At 58.3% G+C, this 19,924-nt stretch overlaps 3 protein-coding genes across 3 annotated transcripts; 2 read left to right on the forward strand and 1 right to left on the reverse strand.

Annotated features, from left to right (window-relative positions):
* Nucleotides 1-270: 270 nt before the first annotated feature.
* IFI35 (interferon induced protein 35) lies at nt 271-3,534 on the forward strand. Its single transcript, XM_035568406.2, has 9 exons — nt 271-373; nt 514-609; nt 1,027-1,182; nt 1,507-1,617; nt 1,907-2,051; nt 2,271-2,404; nt 2,559-2,748; nt 2,972-3,078; nt 3,286-3,534. Exons 1-9 carry the CDS (start codon nt 359-361, stop codon nt 3,466-3,468), a joined length of 1,137 nt encoding a protein of 378 aa, XP_035424299.1. The 5' UTR covers nt 271-358; the 3' UTR covers nt 3,469-3,534.
* Nucleotides 3,535-3,990: 456 nt separating this feature from the next.
* Nucleotides 3,991-11,573, forward strand: LOC118259102 (uncharacterized). The gene is made up of 5 exons (XM_035568370.2): nt 3,991-4,265; nt 4,417-4,520; nt 5,397-8,321; nt 8,670-8,878; nt 9,337-11,573. The coding sequence occupies exons 1-5, from the start codon at nt 4,088-4,090 to the stop codon at nt 9,404-9,406; spliced, it is 3,486 nt and encodes a 1,161-aa protein (XP_035424263.1). The 5' UTR covers nt 3,991-4,087; the 3' UTR covers nt 9,407-11,573.
* Nucleotides 11,574-12,064: 491 nt separating this feature from the next.
* On the reverse strand, nt 12,065-19,142 carry VAT1 (vesicle amine transport 1). Its single transcript, XM_035568405.2, has 6 exons — nt 18,666-19,142; nt 17,129-17,336; nt 16,701-16,871; nt 16,528-16,617; nt 15,291-15,532; nt 12,065-14,802 (listed from the first exon to the last, which is right to left on the reverse strand). Exons 1-6 carry the CDS (start codon nt 19,044-19,046, stop codon nt 14,701-14,703), a joined length of 1,194 nt encoding a protein of 397 aa, XP_035424298.1. The 5' UTR covers nt 19,047-19,142; the 3' UTR covers nt 12,065-14,700.
* Between the last annotated feature and the right edge of the window lie 782 nt (nt 19,143-19,924).

The following is a 19,924-nucleotide window of genomic DNA, read 5'->3' on the forward strand; positions in this document are numbered from 1 at the left end:
CCAACTCGCAGGTGGGAGAGGGGGGAGGAATGGTTTAATTCCCGCTGCCTTCTCCCTTTGTCTCTGGTTCTCTGGCTGAGAATTGAGCGCGTGGACAGGAGGCCACTACGTTTTTCGGCCACCCCTGCGCGCTACCGGCCACGCGGTGACATCCCCACCTCCAGACACCCGCCCAGACCGGGGCACGGGCGTTCCGCCGGGTGCCGGCTCACCGGGACAGCCCCGCCGAGGGGGGGGGGGGGGGGGTGGGGGGGGGGTGGCCGGGGAAGCTCCGCCGAGCACCGGGGGCGGAGCCGGGCTGCGGAAACGAAAGCGAAAGCGGCGGGGGCGGGCTCCCGGGGTGCCGGTGGGTCCTGCCATGGACTCGGAGGAGGTGACGGCTCCGTGCGGGGCTCCCGGCCGGGCCGAGCCCCCGCTACCGGGCGGTGGGAGGGGAGAGGAAGGGCCGGGGGCTCGGGGAGGCTCGGGGACCGCGGTTCTGACCCCCCCCCCCCCCCCGCCTTCGTCCTCCAGAGCTCCTTCGTGCGGCTGGACAGCCCCCAGGGCCTGCAGGACGGCGGCCTGGAGACGACCCCCGAGCAGCTCCGGCAGGAGATCGAGCGCTACAAGGTGCGGCCCGGCTCACGGACCGGTCCCCGAGGGATGGATCGGGTCGGATCCAGACCTCCGCCGCAGCCAGCCCAGAAACCCCACCGGCCTCCCCGGGCTGGAGCCGCAGCTCCTCGGAGCTTGTTGCCCCCCAACCTGCCCCAGGCCCTGGGGCCCTTTTTGGTGGCAGCTTTTCACACGTTCCCCCGTCTCCTTGCAAGCTCCCTGCATCGAGACGCCCGCAGATTTCTTGAGTTTATTTTTCCAAGGAGTGTCATCTGTCAACCCGCTCCGCACGAGGCAGGAGCGGTGGAGAGGGGGTGTTCGCACGGATGAGAGCGCCTGGACCGGGCTCCGGGGCTGTGCTTGGGGTTGGACACGCAGTGGGGACGGCACGGGGTCCGCAGGGTGCCCGTGTCTGATGGTCCTCTCACACAGGAGCTTTGTGGTGCCCTGGAGCAAGACAACGCGACACTACAAAAGGAAAAAGAAGACGTAGAGCGAAGGATACGACAGGTGAAGAACGAGAGAGAGCTTATTCAGGAAAACCTCCAGCAGCACAATCCTCTAGACGATCTAATCCAAAGCCTCCAGGTGGGTGGTCGGAGGAATCGCCTTGGGCTTGGGAAGGCGGCAGCGGGCGGCCGGGCCGTGCTGCTCAGCTCGCTGCTCTGCGGGGACTGGGACGCAGCAGGGGGTTCGCGGAGCAGCACGCGGGGCCTGTGCTGGGAAACGAGCTCGTGCTGTGGTGGCGGGAGGACGGGCCGCAGCGGATAGCCGGGAGCCGTGGCAGGGCTGCAGGGAGTCGAGAAGAAAAGTGGTGTGGTTGGAGCTGAGTCCGAGTGCTTGGATGAGGGAGCAGCGTAGCGCTGCGCTTTGCGGCGGTTCCCTTACTGCTCCCTGTTCCTTTCCTTCCAGTCCCAAATTTTTTTAGCGGAGGAGGAGAGGAGCGGGCTGAAGCAGGAGAAGGAGATGCTGGAAAAGAAACTGGAAGAAACGAGGAAGAAGAGCTGGGAGGATCCGATAATGGTAACGGAGTGCGTGCGGGCACGGTGTGCGCTGGCGAGGGGTGCGAGCCAGGCTGGAGGGGCCGCTGGTAAACGCAGCTGGGCAGTGTGTGATGGTGCTCACAGGGCACTCCTCTGCCAGTGCCACAAGTGGTGGCTTTGGGACTCTGGGCACAGCTGGACCACAGGAGAGACCCTGCTAAGGCTCGCCAGCTGGTTGTTTTGAGCCGCCAGCTTGCTTCTCATCCGTGGATTGGGCCAGGCCCCGTGTGGGGTGCAGTCTCCTCCAGCTGCTGTGTGCTCTAACCTAGATGTTGCCTGCCCTGCCAGAGAGGAACCTGGTGTTTAAGGGACTTGTGACAGACAAGGAGGACATGAACAAGCTGATGCTCGCCCCGCTGATCCGCTGCCCTCTGCAGGGCGGCTCAGCTCTCATCACCTTTGAGAAGGCAGAGGGTAAGAGCGAGAAGAGCGCTGCCACGGGCAGGCGTCCGGGCCCTTGAGGCCTGCCTTGCATCCCCTCGCTGGCAGGAGTGCCACGGGCACGACTCTCACAAGCAGTGCCCGTCCTGGCAAAGCCAGCACCCTGCAAAGCTATGCCTTTTTCCCAAGGCATTTGCTGTTCTGTGTCCCGTCCTGCTGAGCCACCAGGCTGAGGGCTTTCCCTTTTCGCAGTGGCCCAGAGGGTGATTGAGGTGAAGGAGCACACGGTGGAGCTGAGCCACGGGGAGAGCCTGGAGGAGCTTGACCGCTGCCAAATGCGGGTGCAGGCGAGTCCGGTGGACGTGCTGCTGCCGTCCGCCCTGGAGGTATGTCCCGAGGGCCTGCAGCTGTGTCCTGCTCCACCAGTTCCAGGGCTGGGTCACTGGTACCAGCTCAGCCCAGCACATCAGTGCTGCAGCTTTGTTACCGCTCCCCGAGCTCGGCCCTGCTGTGGCACTGACCGGCCCATGCTGCCCACAGATCAGGCTCGCTCAGAGCAGCAGGAGCATCCTGGTGTCCGGTCTGCCCAGCCAGGGCATCCCCGAGGAGATCCTACTGGACAAGCTGGAGCTCTTCTTCAGCAAGACGAAAAATGGGGGCAGCGAGGTGGAGAGCAGGGAATTCCTGGACGACTGTGGCCAGGTGGTGCTGACCTTCGTGCACGATGGAGGTGTGTGGGGAACACGGAGCTCAGCCTGCCAGCAAGAGGGGAGCGAGCCAGCCGGCTCCAGGGGACACTGGTTGTCTCCTGAGAGCAGATGGACCTGAGACTCTGGGGAATGGGGATGGGAGAGTTGGAGCTGGGCAGTGCCAGTCTTGGTGTCCGTGCTAGGAAAGTAACCAAGAGTTCAGGGGGGGCGTTGGGAGCTCAGGGCTTTTCTCTCCATCTGTAGTGGCTGAGCAGCTAATCGCTAGAGGACAAGTCCAGGTGCCTATCGGGAAAACAAAATACAAGCTCAAAATATCGCCCTACATGAGAGGAGAGGTCACTAACCTCCAGGTAAGATCGCGCACCCTGCTGCGAAGCAGCACCTGCAGGCTCGGGGCGAGCCAGCACCGGCTGGGGGCTTGTGGAGCTCTGCCCCCCGCAGCTCCGTGCAGCCCGAGGGGGTGCGTTTTCTTTAGGGTTTGCCCCCTTTAGGGTTCTGCCTCCCCTGTGGGCCTCGCAGCACGGGGCTGCTGCAGCCCACCCCTGTGCTCTCCCCAGCTGCAGCCCTCCCGCTGCGCCAGGACCGTCCTGCTCTCGGGGATCCCCGACGTGCTGGCCAAGGAGCCCATGAGGGATGCTCTGGAGATCCACTTCCAGAAGGAGAGCCGTGGCGGGGGAGAGGTGGACACCCTGGGCTACGTGCCGGCGGGGCGCCGGGCGGTGGCTGTGTTCAGCGGGTAGCTGGGCTACCCCTCAGCACCAGCCGGGGCGTGAAACGTGTGAATTAAATTCCAGATCCTGCAGGGAGCTCCGTGTCTGTCGTGCTGGGGACGGGGACGGGGACGGGGATGGGGACAGGGATGGGGATGGGGACGGGGACGGGGGCGGTGGAAGGGCCGCGGGGGCAGCGGGCCGGGGCCGTTCCGTTCCGTTGCGTTCCGCAGCCCCGAGCCAAGGCCGCCCGGTGCAGGCCCAGGGCTCGGTGTCCCCGGGGGCGGTGCCGGCCGAGGCGGGGCGGCCCCGGTTTCGCTTTCGTTTCCCGGTGGCTGCCGAGGGGCCCGAGCCGGGCCGCAGGTTACCGGGGCCGGGCCGCGGGGCTGCGCGGCGCTGGGGAGGCTGCACCGGGCCCGGCGGCGGCGGGGGTCGGGAGGGAGGGTGCGGGCAGGGCCGGCCCCAGGGCCTCGAGCAGCGGCGGAACGGGCCCGGGGGGAGAGGGGAGGCCCCGGGGGAGAGGGGAGGCCCCGGAGGAGAGGCCCCGGCCAGGACCGGTCCCATCCCCGCGGGGTAGGCCGCTGCTGGGGCCGCGGCTCCCGGGAACCGCTCACGGCCCGGCCGTGCCCGGTGCCGTCTCGCCGCAGGCATGCCAGGCCACACGGTGCAGGTGCGGGGCATCCCCACCGACCTGCCCCCCGACAGGGTGGCCGACAAGCTCACCATCCACTTCCTGCGCTCCCGCAACGGCGGCGGGGAGATCGCCGACGTCCAGGTGCTGCCGGGAGCGCAGGCGTGTGCCCTCATCACCTTCGAGGCGCTGGCAGGTAACGGCGGGGGTCCCGGGGGTCCGGGGCTCTGCCCGCACCCAAACACCTCGTCCTGGCCTCCCCTGCCTTGTCCCGGCCATACGGGACCTCCGCTGCCCGATGCAAGGCCAAGAGTGACACCAGTGCCTCTTCTTTTTTCCCCACACAGTGGCCCAGAGGATCCTGAAGGCGAAGAATCACGTCCTGTCGATCGGGGGCAAGAAATATCCCCTGGAAGTGACGGCGCACGTGGTGGAGCTGAGCCCCGACGAGGTAGCGAGGGGCAGGCGGCTCCTGCCCGCAGGGGCTCTGTGACAGCCCCAGCTGGCTCCCAGACAGGCTTCTGTGCCTGGAAGGGAGAGCTTGCACCCTCCTTTAATCTTAATTGGATTTCATTTTTATTCATATTCAAATGAGGATTCTTTTTTTTTTTTTTTTCACGCTGATAACATGGGGACAGCCAAGCAGGCTTTGCACTTGGTCATTTGGTATTTGTGCCTGTCAAAGCAAGGAAGAATAATTAGACTGGAGGGGAGGGGTGCTTTTCCCCAGCCCATCTGGTGGCCCACAGGGGATTCTGTTAATGCTGTGGCTCTACCATTAGCTGGACACTGTGTCATTAGCTGGACACGCACAAAGTATTTTTCCTCTCCCTCTCAGGAGAGATTAGGAGACAGACATGCTGGTGTCTAGGGCACTGGAAATTTCTTGTGTCTTCCTCCCGATGTGATATCTTCATGTCTGAGTGATGAAAATGAGGGCATGGCAGTTAGCCTGGCATTGGAGACCTTTCCACAAACCTGTGGTGTCAGAAGCACTACAGCTGGAGCACTGGGAGAGTGAGGGGGAAAAGGTATTTCAGGTGCAGAAGGGAGAGTGGATTTCATGGTCTTGGGCTGTTTGCAGAGTTGCCAGTGTGTAGAAATGGGGCTGCATATCTGCGGTTTGCCCTTTGCATTCCTTGTTTGCACAAAGCCTTCGGTTCTGCCTATGTTGTGCTCCCACTGAGCCTGAAAGCAGGATGCTGAGAGAGAGAGGTGGCAGATGCAGGGACTGTGGCAAGAGCCAGGTGCATTTGCCTTCCCCTGTGTCTTGGAGGGGGCTTATTTTTGGTCCTTGCTTTCTTACTCCCTTGCTGTCTACCTGCAGATCTTTGTATGCGCTTGCATGGTGGTTGACTACGGCAAGCTCCCTGCTGGCAAAACCCTCCTGAAGAACTTGCAGAAAGGCCACAGCAGCGTGCAGCTCGACTTTGACTACAAGACCACGCATTGCAGAGTCAAGGGACCATTCACTGAGGTTCAGGCCTTCAGCAGCGACCTAATGGGCAGCCTGAACCTCAAGAGCCAAGCAGCTGGAGCGACCCTGCCTCCAGGATCCAGCCGTGTGGCCAAAGACACCAGAATGCACGATCACCAGCAAGTGCCTCCCTCCACTGAGTCAGCACTGAAGACAACAAAGCTGTCACGCTGGGACCACGTGAGCGAAGAGGCAGCTGGAGGCCCGTCACCTCGAGGGCCAGTGGATGGGGAAGCTGTGGAACAGCTGGAAGACTTTTCCCTCGCGATGGACTCGGACATTTATTTGTACATGCAGAAGTTCTGTGCTGCCCAGTACCAAGGTATGCTGCGGCAGTGTTGTGTGGATGTGGTGGACATTAGCAGCGATGATATCACCATACTGTACCTCCAGCCATCCCCGGGGATGTCTGGGGGCGTGGAAGCCTTGCGACAGGCCCGCCTGGCCCTGCAGCAGCTCTACCAGCAACTGGAAGTGAGCCTGCGTAAGGAGAAGATCTCAAAGCGGGGACTGGATATGGACAGCCAGGCACTTGGGGCTCTGACACGAGAGCTGCAGGAGCTGTACCCGCAGTTGCTCTGCCACGAGGATGGGAAGCAGCTTTACCTTATTGGAAACCTTGTCGATGTCTCGCAGGCCAAGCAGTACATCCAGCATTTCAGCACCAGAAGCACCCCACAGATGGTTGTCATGCTCAGCAGCTCCCAGCTCTCCCGGCCAGCAATCTCCCGTGCCACAGAGGCTGCAGTGCACAAGCCCAAAGCTCCTGTGGACACCTCGTCTCCAAAACTGAGCCCAGGCAGGCCGGAAGGGAAAGCTGAGCACAAGCTAGCTGCCAACTTCAGCGCTCTGAAAACTGGCAAGTCACAGGCTGGCCAGGGCCTCTTGCCGAACCGGGACTCTCCTCCAGTGGGGCAGGTGCAGCTTTCTGAGAAGAACTCATCAGAGACACATGCTCTGGGTCCCAGTGACCCCAAAGCACCAACCCAGCAGTACCAGCCTCGTGTCTCTGCACCGGCTGAGGTTTTGGGGTCAGCAGCAGAGTCTCAGCAGAATGACCCCAAAGAACAGGACCCTGTGAAAGGAGGTGCCAGGCTTGCAAGACACAAGAGTCTGTCTGCCTTTGTGGGCAAAGAAAACAGTGCTTTGCAGCACGCCGGGGACTCCAAAGGCTCAGATCCCACCAAGCACTATTCCCTTGCTGACACCTCTAGTACCTTTCGGTCTCTGAGCCTCTTTGACACGACAAGGAACTCTTCTGCTTTTGACTCCAAACCCTCTGAATCCAGACCTGTGCTGCGACGCTCCAACAGCTTCTCGCTGCCAAAGTCAAAGGAAAGCAACAAGCCCCAAGACACTGTCAGGGCAGGCAGTGGAGGCAATAGGGTGAGTGAAGAAATGAGCCTGGACTCTCTGCAGTGGTCTTACCTGAAGGACATTTACCGCTCTGCCATCGAGGAATTGTGCAGGAGTGCAGGTGTGCAGATCTCAGAACGCTCCACAGGGGACTGCACGGTGCTGACGTTGCAGGCAGAGGACAGGACCAAGCTTCTCCAGGTGAAATGGAAGGTGGAAACTCTTGTGCAGAGGTGTCCTGACCTTGTGTGTCAGAGCATGAGCTACTCAGAGCTTGCTGTCGAAGGGCCGGATGACGATGCCCTGAGTGAGCTGTGCAGCCTCTTGCGAGGAAGTTCCCTGCAGGTTGGGCTCAACAAAGACAAGTACAAGCTCTGTCTCGCCTGCCCCAAGGAGATGCTGCCAGGAGTGACTGAGGCCTTCCAGGTGTTTTCTTCCAGGAGGCTCCGTGCTCTGAAGTCTTCATCCTTGTCTCCGGGAGCAGAGAGAGCTTCGAGCCCGGGGCACCAAAGTGCTGTCCAGCCGAGCAGAAGCCAGGACACCGTGCTGGGGGCAGCCCTTCCCGACAGCCTGGAGTCCCTGCAGATGGGCCTGCAGCACCTGGACATTAGAGATAAAGCAGAGCACTCGGAGGTGGTCAGGGCTTTCAAGCTGCCAGAGGCTGAGGAAAAGAGGTCCCTGAGTCCTTGGAGGTTCCCGCAAGCAGTGGGACAGGAGGAGGCCAATGACCACATTGATCCTGGGGCTGTGCAAGGAGGAAGCGGCCTTCTCAGCCCTCCCGTAGCGGACAACCCAAGTCCTGGTGCTCCGAGGGAGCCCCAGGAGCAGCCGAAGGCCAAACTGTCGCCGGGGGAACCTGACATTGCGCGGCTAAAGCAGGTCTTGCCAGACAAATTCCAGTTTGCGAGAGACAGGAGCAGAGGAGGTCCCAGTGACGCCGGGGGACAGCTGCGGTCACCAGTTCCCCCAGCTGAAGGTGCACCTCGCTCCCTGCCCACCTGGCTCTATGGGGCTGCAGCTCCTGAACCACCCCAGGCTGCGGCCGAACAGTCACCCGCAGCGGAGTCAAGGGGCCAGGAAAGGAGCAGTTCGAGCAGGAACAGCACACAGGAGGAGCCTGAGCCATCAACACCGCAGAAAAGAGGCCCCAGCCCTGGCCAGGAAAGCAGCAAGACCCCCCTGGGCTGGTGCGATGCTTGCCAGGACTCACGTGTGACCTGCCAGGCCCCCTGTGGTCACACCTTGTGCAGGACGTGTTTTGCAGCAGAGCAGCCAGCTTGCTGTGGCTCCTCCTCGGTTCCCCCGAGCTGCAAGGTCCCAGGGACATTCAAGATCTCCTCCTTGTCTCAGAGCTTGCCTGGCTACTACCGGGACCTGACGCTCCAGCTTACCTACACCATCCCCGACGGCGTGCAAGGGGTAGGTAGCCCACCACAAGGGCCTGCGCGGCCTGCTGCAGGCCGTGCACTGAGTGCTGTGAGCGTGGCTGGGGGTGCGAGGCGGAGGAAGAGGGGGGCAGCTCCGTCTCCATGCCCCACGTGCAAAGCAGCAGAGGTATTGCCCCGAGAAAGGCAAAATATCACACGAGGTTTGGGAGCTGCTTGCTGCTTCGGAAGAGCGTGTGAGCTCTGGGGAGCGTTCCAAGCACCTAGCATCCCATGAGGCCCACAGGCAGCTGTGTGTTTTCAAGCTGGCCAGAATCTCAGAAGCCAGACCTGAGGTTCAGCGTTCAGGTGGTTGTTTACAATGTTTTCTTCTTGTTCTAAGGTTGGTCACCCCCATCCAGGACAGCCTTACAAAGGGGGATGTTTCTTCGCCTTCCTTCCTGACAACAGGGAAGGGCAGAAGACAGCAGTGCTGCTGAAGAGAGCATTTGAGCAAGGGCTGACATTCCAGATAAAGTCCTACAACGGAGAAGACAGAGTGACATGGGGCCTTATCCCTCACAAAACCTCCTGGCATGGAGGCAAAGCCAGGTATGGCCACGGTCATCCTAAGCCCCCAGGTTTTCCTTAGCAAGCAGAGAAGGAGAAACACGGGCCCCAGCTGACCAGCCCTTGGAACTGGGTGCTCCTCCAGGCTCCCACAGCGCCAGAGTTGGTGCCTCCCTCTCACAGGTGTGGCAGACCAGCCCTGGCACCCCCCCCCGGGACATAGCCCTTACCCACCCCACACCCGTAAACCCCCCATGGCCAAGATTTCTGGTTCACTTAGGACTTTCTTGACTTTTGCCCTGGCAGCTCTCTGCGGCCAGCTCTGCGTGCGAGCCGTGACTGCAGGCAGCAGCAACGGGCAGCTCCTTGCAGCTCCCAGGGAGCAGGATTTCCACCCTCATCCCCCTGTTGAGAGGATGGGGCAAAAATAAACTGCTGCTGCCCTCGGCGGTTTTAGCACCATCAGCAGGATTTACACCACTTCCCTCTCTGCCCCGCAGGAACGGCTATCCAGATGCCCAGTATCTCCACAAGGTTTGCACAATTTTGAAGAAATTGGGCATCGACTGAGACTCCCCGCCTGAGCGGCTGCATCCCATGCCTTCGCTTCACCTTCCGTCCCAGCTGACAAAAACTGCAGCTCAACACGGCTCAGGAAAAAGCAGGTGCTCGTCCAAGGAGCTCATTGCATCCCCGGAGGTAGCCAGAAACCTGCACGTTAGTGACAGCAGCCCTTCCATCCCCCAGAGCCTGAGCTTCCCCAAAACTCCAGCTCCTGCTGGCTGCTTATCTGCACCAGCCAGTTAACTACCAGCTTGTTCCAACACCAGATCCAGGCTGAGCCCCAGCACAGCTTTTGACAGGGTGCCAAAAAAACAAGCCCAGGCAGGAGCCTGCTTGTAGTCCAGCCCCACCTTCTGTAGGTCTGTTCCCCCTCTTGCCACTGCAGGCAGGCTCCAGGTCAGCCACCTCCTGAGCCTGAGCCAGAGCTGCGCTATCGTTAATTTCGGATGTTAATGTAGACATTTCAGCCCTCGAGCAGACAGCTCTGAGCTACAGCCCCTCCCCAGCACCTGCTCTGGGGACAGCAGGAAGCCTTATGCTCTCTTGGAGGGGGTACTAACGGGTTTCAGCTCCTTGGACAGCTGCTTCCCCTGAGAATATACAGGCATGGACAGCCTCCAGGTGGAAAAACACAAATAAACAAGATTTATTCCCACATTTTCAGTAGTGGTTGTTCACACCTTGTCTTACTGTCACCCTGAGAGCCCATTTTAATCTCAGCTGGTTCCAGAGACACCCCAACACAGACTAAACTGCAGAGATCAGCTAGGGACTTTGCAAAGACAAACACCATAGCTGCCCTCCAGAACAGGGTGTTACAGGAGTGATGCAACACTCGAGGCCATGATTAACAGTTGTCCTTGAGAGCAGAGGCAGCCTCTCACCCTGGAAGAGCTGTTGGGATCTGTACACTGAATGCACCCACCCACTCAGTGCACGCAGGAGTAATGCGAGGGCCCCAGAGGCTGAGCTGAGGACAGAGGGATCGTTCTGGCAGAAGACTGAGCAGCATGCCACTGAGAGTTTTGTTATGCTTTTAATTAACATTTGAAACACATAAGGCATATGGTAACATTAGACAGAGGAGCATTACACATTATAGTCATGTAAACAGCATTGGCACACTTGCTTTCTGTCCAACTTGGTTACACGCACAAAGCGGAATATATTTTTTTAAACAAAGATTTTTTCCAAGTGTCTGTAGGGTGAGCATCACTCATATCACATATCTGCAAGTCAACACAACTCAGACAGTACAGACCAGACCATATGTTGTAAGAGGCTCAGAGTCTAATGCGTTTCACATCACGCTCATGTACTACTTGCCAGCCACGCTTTGCCATCACCAGGGCTTCACACACCAGAGACTTCATTAGGCAACAGTGGTTTTACACCTATGATAGCAGCTGAGAGTGGCCAGCATCCTGCACTGATTAAAGCCTGAGGCTCACAGTGCCTCTTTCTTGCCGCTAGTCACTCACTTTTAGTTTAATACAGGTGGCCAAAATGAAATATACCGCTAAGCTCCTCACCCCCCCTCCTAAAGTACTTAGCAGGGGGTCACGCTCCTCCGTGCAAGCTGAGGCTGCTTTCCTTCTTCTACCCTTCACATGCAACACGAGCTTGAGAGAAACCGAAAGTCAGAAATGTGACAGAAGCTGCCTGGTGATAGCAAAGGACTTGCATTTTTTCCCCCAAGACCAAAAGTATCAGTCTGGGAAGGCGACTACAGCAAGGACATTGGAGTGGCACGTGGACAGACATCCCTGCCAGGGCCAGGGGAGCCTGTCCTACACTTAAGTCCTCATTACTCACATTTTTTTGCCTGGACTCCTCTCCTCATGGCACTACCTTTGGGTCAGACGAGCAGTAAATAAACACTGAATTGCACTTCTGATTGCAGGAACGAACGGCACACACAATCTAAGCACAGTAAACTCCAATTTCCTTGATAGTATGACTTTTTTTTTTTTTTTTGCCCTAAACAGTTAAGCAACATTCAGTGGAACGATTTTTCAGCCTGGGTTTTTGTTTGTTTTGTTTTGCTTTGGTCCTTAGTATACAAACCTGCTGGTTAACTTTAATGCATTAAGACACTTGAAGTTGTTTTACACAGGTTATTGGCCCATAAAATGCTTATCCATTTAAAAAAAAAAAAAAAGGTAAAAATAAAGACTACTACTGAAAAACCAACAAAAAACAGAGCATTAATCAGTGAGGCAGTGAAGAGCAAGGTTACATTTAATCTTGGTCTTTCTGTAGAAAACATTGTTGCTACTGAGGGACACAAAACGGTGCTAAACTCTACCAGAAGGCCATAGCAATTGCTTAGCACTCACACCCTGATAAGAGCTTCAGGAATTCGCAGGTAGAAAATACATTAGCAGCTCCCTTACGAGCACAAGGAGCCCTGATTGTTTCCAGGAAGCCAAGGCAGTGCCAGCTGATAAAGCCTCACTCCAGGACCCGGCTCTGAGCCAAATGGCCACCCTGGGGGAGACCTCTACGGCTGCTTTAGAGCAGCAATTTTGGCTGCAGGAGCACAGGCGTCCAGGAGAGCCCTGCACAGCCCGTGAGACGGGCAAAGGGAGCGTCACGTCCACACTAAGTCACACTATAACACTGGTGTTCACGAAACAGAGCTAGCGAGGATCAGAATCAGGGTTTGTTTGTGTTTTTTTTTTTTTGGCAATACTTTGAAAGGCCAGAAGAGAAAAGGCTCTGGTGACTTCCCAGTCCTTACGGGCATGCAGAAGAAGGCACCGAGATTCTGCTCCGTGGTGTATCGCAAGGCAGCAAGGCAGAGCAGCCCTACAGCAAGCTGCAAAACTCCCACTCGCCTCCTCCACGTTCTATCGGGAGGGAGCGGACCGTGAAACCCTTGCTGTGTTGCCTTAATCCAAGGCCATCCAAGTAAGGCACTGAGCACGCTCTTGGCTGAAAGTAAAGCAAGGAGAGGACGTTACAGTAAACCACAATTTGACAGCTTTCCCCTTTACAATTGCGCAGGACCTGCAGATTTGCAGCGTTGTGTGCCCTTCGAACACGCTGCTCTCACCAAGGTGAAGTCAGGTTTCACGGAGGAACAGGTCCAGACTTCCCACTGCAGCGATTTAGCCAGCCGTTGTGTTGGCAGACCTGGTAAAGCAGCATTAGACACTGTCGGATCGGATCTAAATTAGCATGAGAGGGGCAGGTTGAAAGGAGAAGCAGCAAGATTTTGGATTCAGAAAGGTTACAAGTTGTGCTTCTGAATTTCATGCCACCATGCCTGTGGAGTTCGCTTATCACCTGCAAGAGATGGAACAAACGCCTGTGCCTGGGCTCCAGCCCTTCCCCGAGGCCATAGGGAACGGGGTTGTCTTAAAGCTAGCCGAAACAAGTCCCCTGGGGTCTCTGCCTACGCATTTTTAGTATGCACCGGACCAAGGGACGGAGCCCAAGCACCTGAAAACAAGCTGCACAGACAGCGAGGAGCACTGGAGGGGAGGAAGAGCAGGCAGAGGAAGAAGCCATACACTGAACCTGCCCAGGACCCCTCGCTCCTTGCCAGTGTTTGCTCTCCAGCAGCCAAGGGGCTTCCCAAGTGGGTCCCTTTGCCCGTGCAGCTCCTTCCTTCTCCGGAGTCGGGATAAGCGGGACACGGAGCAGCCAGCCTTTGCTCTTGGAGCCTGAGCTCGCCGACAATAGGCAGCTCTCCTCGGTGCCCTCAGGCTTACCTTTTAAAATCCCAAAGGGAGCCTAAAGCCCTGCAGGACCTACAACCCGTGGCAAAGCCTCTGGCTGCTGAAGCAAGCACAAGCAGCACCACGGTCACTTGGGGCTGGGCAGGGCAGGAAACAGGGGCACCACCCAGGACACGGAGTGCTCGCAGAACTAGGCTTGGGTGTCTGCACAGCTCCATTTCCAAACATAATGAGGAAAGAAAAGAGGAAGAGAAGCTGAGAGCTGGTCTGGGAGGAAACCCCAGGCAGTTCCTAAAGCCTCAGTGCTGGAAGGGTCCCGAGACTTGCAGCTCCAGGGGAAGAGGAGTCAAACCCTACTGCAGCACCGACCCACGAGGTGAGAGGTGGTTAGAGGATGTCTTAAGAGCTCACTAGAAGAGAAGGGAAAGCGTGATTTAAACTGTTCCAGATGCCCAAGCCAAGAGGCTTGACAGAGCTGGACACTTTGCCACCTACACTTGTAACTCAGTGACAGCTTCCTGGGGTGATGTGGCACACGAGGAGCCAGCACCGAGCCCCGTGCAGCAGCCTTGGTTCTTGCAAGTTACTTCCCAAACTGCAGCTCTCCCCAGCGCACAGGGCACGGCACAAAGCAAGCATTAACAGGGGCCTATTTGTTCCCATCTTGCTGAAGTCTAATTCAACACTGCAGCCCTTGGAAATACAAAACACGAGGGTGAAGTTTAGCCTTAACAATACCAACTTGGAGCCCAACATTAATAAAGCACAGAGCCAACATCAATTGTTCCAGTCATTCGAGACACAGTTGAGTCCTTATGGTCTCTAAAAAAATCAGACACAGTTTAGATCTCCCTGTACAGTTTGGAAGCAGAAAATGGACAAGATCAAGTTACCCAACTGAAACTTCTCCTCTGTATTCAGAGACCAGCCCAGACCGTCGGATTATTTGTTGCCTGCACAAAGAAGTGACTGCAAATTAAGTGCAATATGCTATAGACTCCAAAACGCCAGATTTATTTACAAGGCAAAGGCAACTGCTACTATCTGACTGGTGTTAGAGGCCAGCAGAGGGGGGAAAGCAGGGTTAGTGTGAACAGAGGAGTAGCCAGAGCTAGAATTAAACTAGGGCAGTCACGCTTTTCCTGTGACTGTTTAAGAAACATCCTCAGTCTGCCCACTCTCCTACTGAAATGCTTCTCAAAGGTGACAGTGCAAATGCTTCAACGTGGGCTGGGTTTTTGTGGAGCTGCTTGGCAGTCGCTATAGCATTTTGCATCTTCACAGTGACAGCCTATGCAGCTGCTAATCACCAACTGCCCGGAAGCTTTGACTGTGCTGCCAGGGGAAAAAATAGGATTAGTTTGGGATTTCAGCATGGAAACAAGTGATTAGAGAAATGTATGAAATAATCAGGCTTCAAAACAGAGAGCTAGGGCAGGAGGCATATCTGGTGAAGGGTCAGTCACAACGAGAGCAAGCAAACCTCATCTGAACGTTAAGCACGATGTTCTTGTACTGGTGAAGAAGGAAGCTACTGATCTGTCCATTTCCAGGTCCCAAAGAGAGCAGGGAGTTAAACCATGAATTCACAATCTGCACACATCTCTTTCCTCCTTAGTTCTCCTCTTTTTTGGATTCTTCCTTGGGTGCTTCGGGAACCAGGATGACCTTTCCAACATTCTTCTTCTCTTGCATCTGCCGCATGGCATCTGCCACCTGCAAACGAGGGGAGTCCCGTGAGACCCGCAGCCCTCATGTGGAGCAGCCATATACCTCCTGCGCCCCCACAGCCCCCTTGCAGCTGAAAAAAAAGCCATTGTACTTTATTGCCAGGCCTCTCCTTCACTTGCAGAGGGGCAGCAGCAACCTCCCCAGCTGTCGGCGTAATTACAGGGGGCAGACTCGGGGTGGTTCGCAGCCCGGTGCACAACCCCATCCCTCCACGGCTGCTGCTGCCCGCAGAGTGCAGCTGAGCACCTGCCCCGGTCCGCGGGGACGCTGTCTGGCATTGCCCAGCTCCGTGCACTGGAGCAGAAGAGCCCAGCCACTTTAAGCTCTTAAAAGGGCGCTGAACATCTGAGGACAGATGGCTGTTGGAACCGCTCAGCCCCCACGGAAAAGGTGCTCAGCCTCAAGCAGAGCGCCCTGTGCAGAAAGCAACCACCCCGGGCTTTTTGTCAGTCCGTATATTAGCTACGACTCACCTGATCAAAGGGCCATACAGAGTCTATTTTGGGCTTGATCTTGCCTTGATTGTACAGGCTAATCAGCTTGGCTACCACTCCTCCGATGAGCTCGTATTCTTCATCCATGCAGCCGAGGTGGTAGCCGCACACAGCCTTGTTTTGGTGTAGGAGCTGCAGGGCGTTGATGCTGAATTGGTTCCACCAGGTTTTGGCCATGGCCATGAGGTTCTTCTTCTGCCCAGTGAGCAGGTTTGCTACCCCTAAAGAGAAGACAAGCCACGGATGAACTGGGGTCAACGCAACACGAGAGGCAGCTCAGGCAATAGCCAGGGGAGCACAGGATATGGTGCTGGGGGCAGTGCTGGGAACTGGATCACATCAGGAGCTGCCCAATAATTTCAGTGAAAGCAGGTCCCCGCTTTGTGCTCAGGATGTGCAAGATTTGGAGCATCAGCACCCATATATTGCAAAATCCTAGAAGTCATAGAATTATAGAATACCCCGAGTTGGAAGGGACCCGTAAGGATCATCGAGTCCATCTCCTGGCACCACGCAGGTCTACCCAAAAATTCTGACCATAAATCTTAGGAGGGCAGCAGCAGTGCAGCTAGGCTGGAGCCCTGGCAGAGGCAAGAGGGGGTTACAAGTCCCAGGCAGGCTGGTGGGACAGCATTCCCCCTCTCCTACAGCCAGGCTCCCCCAGGGAAGCCACACGCTGCAAGGGCCGGGACAGAGGCAGCACACTGCCGCAAGTGTCTGGAATCCCACTGGGGGCTGTGTGAGGGCTTTGTCTCCAGGGACAAAATCGCAGTGTTTCAGGGCTGGGGAATGGAGGGATAAGTATTCAGTAGCCTCAAACCTCATCACCCACACATCCTCTAGAAGAAAAAAAAAAAAAAAAAAAGCAAGGCTCTATTAATGCTGAGCATTAATCAGCCTGGACAAAGCAGCTGTGCCAGGGTTCCTCCGTGGGGACATTCCAGCTTCCCCTGCAGGCACTGGCTCATCCTCGAGGAGAGATCTCACCATGGAAGGGAAGAGAGCTGGAGCCTGTGTCCGCAGCCCTCGGGACACGGGTCAGTGCCTCACCCAGGCGAAACATCCTAAAAACCTTTGTGAAAACCACAGAACTACGACAGAGGCAGCTGGCAGCACCCGTGCTGCTCCCTCGTGGCCCCACACCCAGGAACGGAGCAGAGCAGACGCGCACCCACCCGCACCAGAGCTGGGGCTGGGACACGCTGCTCACACTCACCGTAAGTGATGAGTTTGCCCATTGGTTTCAACAGGTGAAATGCTTTGGATGTGTCGGATCCGCCCAGGGGGTCCAGGACAATGTCCACACCTAGAGGGAACAGAGAGCAGCTGGAGGTCTTAGTGCCTGAAAGGAGCGCGGGGCTGTTGGAGAAGTCCTCCACCACACGGTACCTTTGGGAGAGATTTTCCGGACCTCCTCTGCATAATCCATCGTCCTGTAGTCAATGGGGTGGGTGACCCCGCTCTCCTTGAGCGAGTCGTGCTTGGAAGCGGATGCTGTGCCGAAAATGGTGACGTTTTCTACCGTCTTGCACAGCTGGATGGCAGCAGTTCCCACGCCACCTGAAAACCAGCAAAGAGAAAGACTTATAAGCAAACATGGGAGGAAGGCTTTGCCTGGACAGAAGGAAGGCTCTGCCTGGATGGGAGGAAGACTTGTGGTGTGTGCTGGTGAGGATTGACCCAGGCTACTGGGAAATGGGACTGCAGGTGACGCTTTGCTGGTCCAGCACTGCTCTCTGCTGCTTCACCCATGCCCCCGTGAAGAAGCCGCACGCTGATGCCAGGAGCCTCAGCATGGGCTGGCGAGGATAACTGACCTGCAGCCATGTGGATGAGGACACTCTGGTTGGGTCTCAGGTTCCCAAAGTCAAACAGGATCATGTAGGCAGTGATGTAGTTGACGAGGAGAGCAGCCGCCTCCTCGAAGCTCATTCCCTCGGGCATCAGGAACGTCTGCCCGACCGGCACGTTCACGACTTCTTGCCAGAGCCCGGACCTGGCCAGGACCATCACCTTATCGCCAACCTAAAACCGAACAGACAGCAAGGAGGTGTGAAGTGAGCTTAAAACAAGCAGAAATCATCCTACTTTTGTTCTTGCTACACCAGGACCAAGCTGAGTACTGACTGTTGTGACCATTTCTGCTACCCCACAGTAGGATCTGCCTGCCAACAAGCATGATGCTTGGGGCAATGCTTCAACAACGGGATCTATCCTGGAAAAAAAATAAATATGTCCAGCCTTAGGTAAAGCTTCAAGCCTAAGCTTCCCCAAAAAGCTGCTCTTATCCCACCGGGCAAGAAGCATCTGCTCAGTGTGCAGTGGGAAGGAGACCGGCAAAGACCCAGGGAGCCGCATCGGCGAGCAGACAAGAGGCAGAGCCACGGAGCGAGCAGAAAGGCTCCTCGTTGTGTGGGTTTGGCATTCACGCTGCAATAAACCGAGATGTTTTCCTGGAGAGGAGGGGATCGTCCCTGACAAACAAGGGATTTTGAGGCACTTTGTTTTGCTAATTGTGCATCCAAGAGGGATCTCGATGGGGTGTAACTGCACTAGCCCTGGGACCCAATGCTCTGAGACCCCCAGGGCGAGCTGCTCTGCCCTGGGACTTTCTAGAAAGGCAGCAGCTGGAGGCTCACCGGCCACAAACCCCAGCACCGTGGGCAGCCAGCTGCTAGCACCACGAACTCAGCACCCTCAGGGCACGCTGGACACCTATTCAGAAGCTGGAGCCATTTCCTTGTATGTCCATGTAGTCCGAAAGGAAGCAAAGGCGTGCAGAAATAGCACGGTCATGCTTCAGCCCTTTGTGCTACTCAGCGTCGAGAAGGCGTTATTCGTGCAAAGCTCAGCCCCTTCGGCACAGGATCGCCTCCCAGGGGCCTCAAGGCCCCGCGAGGGCAGACCGGCAGCAATGCTCTCACCATCCCAAATACTGGGGCAGGGTTTCGGGGCAGGATTTCTGCGCTGCGAGCAGCCAGAGCCCAGCAAACCCAAACCGGAGCCCCTCGGTGAAGGCTGGGATGCTTCTCGTGGGCACCCAGGGCACAAATCCAGGCTGTGGCACCGGGAGATGGGAGATGATGGGAGACGGGAGATGATGATGGGAGATGATGGGAGATGGGAGATGATGATGGCAGATGATGGGAGACGATGGGAGAGGGGAGACGAGATGATGGGAGACAGGAGGTGATGAATGGAGACAGGAGACGATGGGAGACCCCCCCTCCAACCCCCCCCTCCCCACCGCGGCCCCACCACCGGTGCCGCAGCTCCGGGCCCCTTCCCGGGCCTCGCACACAACCCGTGGGGACCGAAAGGAAGGGAAGGACCGGAGCCGGGCCCCCTCCCCACCTGGCGGTCGCTGACTCCATCCCCCAGGGCGCAGACGGTACCGGCGCACTCCATCCCGGGGCAGACGGGCGGCGGCGGCAGGCGGTCGTAGAGCCCCTGGCGGGCCAGCAGGTCGGCGAAATTGAGGCCGCAGGCACGGACACGCACCGACACCTCCCCGGGCCGGGGGCCGCCGCCCCGCCGTGCCTGCACCTTCACCTTCTCGTAGCCACCGAAACCCGTCAGCACCAGCGCCCGGTGCTCCGGGGGCTCCCCGCTGCCGCCGCCGCTCGTCGTCGTCGTTGTCGCCGTCGTCGTCGTCGTCGCCGCCGGTGTCGCCACCGGAGGCTCGGGGGCTTGCTCCGGGGGGGCTGCGGCGGCCGGGGCCGGCTCGGTGGACATGGCGGAGAGGAGCGGAGCCGAGCTGCGGAACCGGGGCGGCGGCGGCGGCGGCGGCGGCGGCGGGCGGGGAAAAGCCGGAGAACGGGGCGCGGCCCGGGGGGGCGGGCCGGGGGCGGGGGCGGAGCGGCGGGGCCCCGTTCAACCGGGCCGGGGCCGGAGGGGAGGCGCTGTCCGCGGTCCCGGTGCCGGTTCTGGCAGCCCCCCTTCACCCCCCCCGAGGTCCCGGGGCCGGTCCCGGTAGCCTCCCCTTTCCCCACTGCGGTCCCGGGGCCGGTCCCGGTAGCCCCCCTTCACCCCCCCGAGGTCCCGGTGCCCGTCCCTGCAGCCCCCCTTCACCCCCCCGCAGTCCCGGTGCCGGTCCCGGCAGCCCCCCTTTACCCCCCCCGAGGTCCCGGTCCCGGTCCCTGCAGCCCCCCCGCAGCCCGGTGCTGACCCCCCCGCCCTTTGCCGCAGCCCCGGTTCGCCCCCCCTCCCCTCAGCCGGTACCCGGGGCCGCCCCGGTCCCTCCCGGGGCAGGGTCCCCGGTGGCAAAGCCCCGGTTGCGGCCGTGCAGCGGCTGCGGTTTGCGGCTTAAAGCCCCAAAGCGCCCTGGGGCTGGGGCTGCAGCGGCGGGGCTGCAGCTCTGCAAAAAGCCACGGCTCAGCTCCCTGCCTGCCTCCTTCCTCCTCCTCCCCAAACCCCCCTTTTTCTGCTAAATGATTGTTTTCAAGCAAAGAAACTGCGGCTTTGCAGGAGCCCCGCTCGAAATGGCTGTTCTGCCGGCGTGCCGCCTCGCCGAGCTACTCGTGCGATTTATTGTGGATAAACTGACTGAGGTCACTTCCAGGGAGGTTTCGTAACCAGCTCCCTGCTCGCGGCCCTGAAATGGCTGCGGGTGT

The sequence above is a fragment of the Cygnus atratus genome, chromosome 25 (genome assembly GCF_013377495.2).
Source record: "Cygnus atratus isolate AKBS03 ecotype Queensland, Australia chromosome 25, CAtr_DNAZoo_HiC_assembly, whole genome shotgun sequence".
In the NCBI taxonomy this organism is placed as follows: Eukaryota; Metazoa; Chordata; class Aves; order Anseriformes; family Anatidae; genus Cygnus; species Cygnus atratus.

Excerpts from the sequence above, each read along its gene's own strand:
- IFI35 (XM_035568406.2), top strand. Across the intron at positions 1,183-1,506 it reads ATCTAATCCAAAGCCTCCAG|TCCCAAATTTTTTTAGCGGA; the intron begins GTGGGTGGTCGG and ends CTTTCCTTCCAG. Across the intron at positions 2,749-2,971 it reads GACCTTCGTGCACGATGGAG|TGGCTGAGCAGCTAATCGCT; the intron begins GTGTGTGGGGAA and ends CTCCATCTGTAG.
- LOC118259102 (XM_035568370.2), top strand. The coding sequence starts at position 4,088 with ATGCCAGGCCACACGGTGCAGGTGCGGGGCATCCCCACCGACCTGCCC. Across the intron at positions 4,266-4,416 it reads CACCTTCGAGGCGCTGGCAG|TGGCCCAGAGGATCCTGAAG; the intron begins GTAACGGCGGGG and ends TTCCCCACACAG. Across the intron at positions 8,322-8,669 it reads TCCCCGACGGCGTGCAAGGG|GTTGGTCACCCCCATCCAGG; the intron begins GTAGGTAGCCCA and ends TCTTGTTCTAAG.
- VAT1 (XM_035568405.2), bottom strand. The coding sequence starts at position 19,046 with ATGTCCACCGAGCCGGCCCCGGCCGCCGCAGCCCCCCCGGAGCAAGCC. Across the intron at positions 16,872-17,128 it reads CCTCATCCACATGGCTGCAG|GTGGCGTGGGAACTGCTGCC; the intron begins GTCAGTTATCCT and ends GCTGGTTTTCAG. Across the intron at positions 15,533-16,527 it reads GGGCAAACTCATCACTTACG|GGGTAGCAAACCTGCTCACT; the intron begins GTGAGTGTGAGC and ends TCTTCTCTTTAG.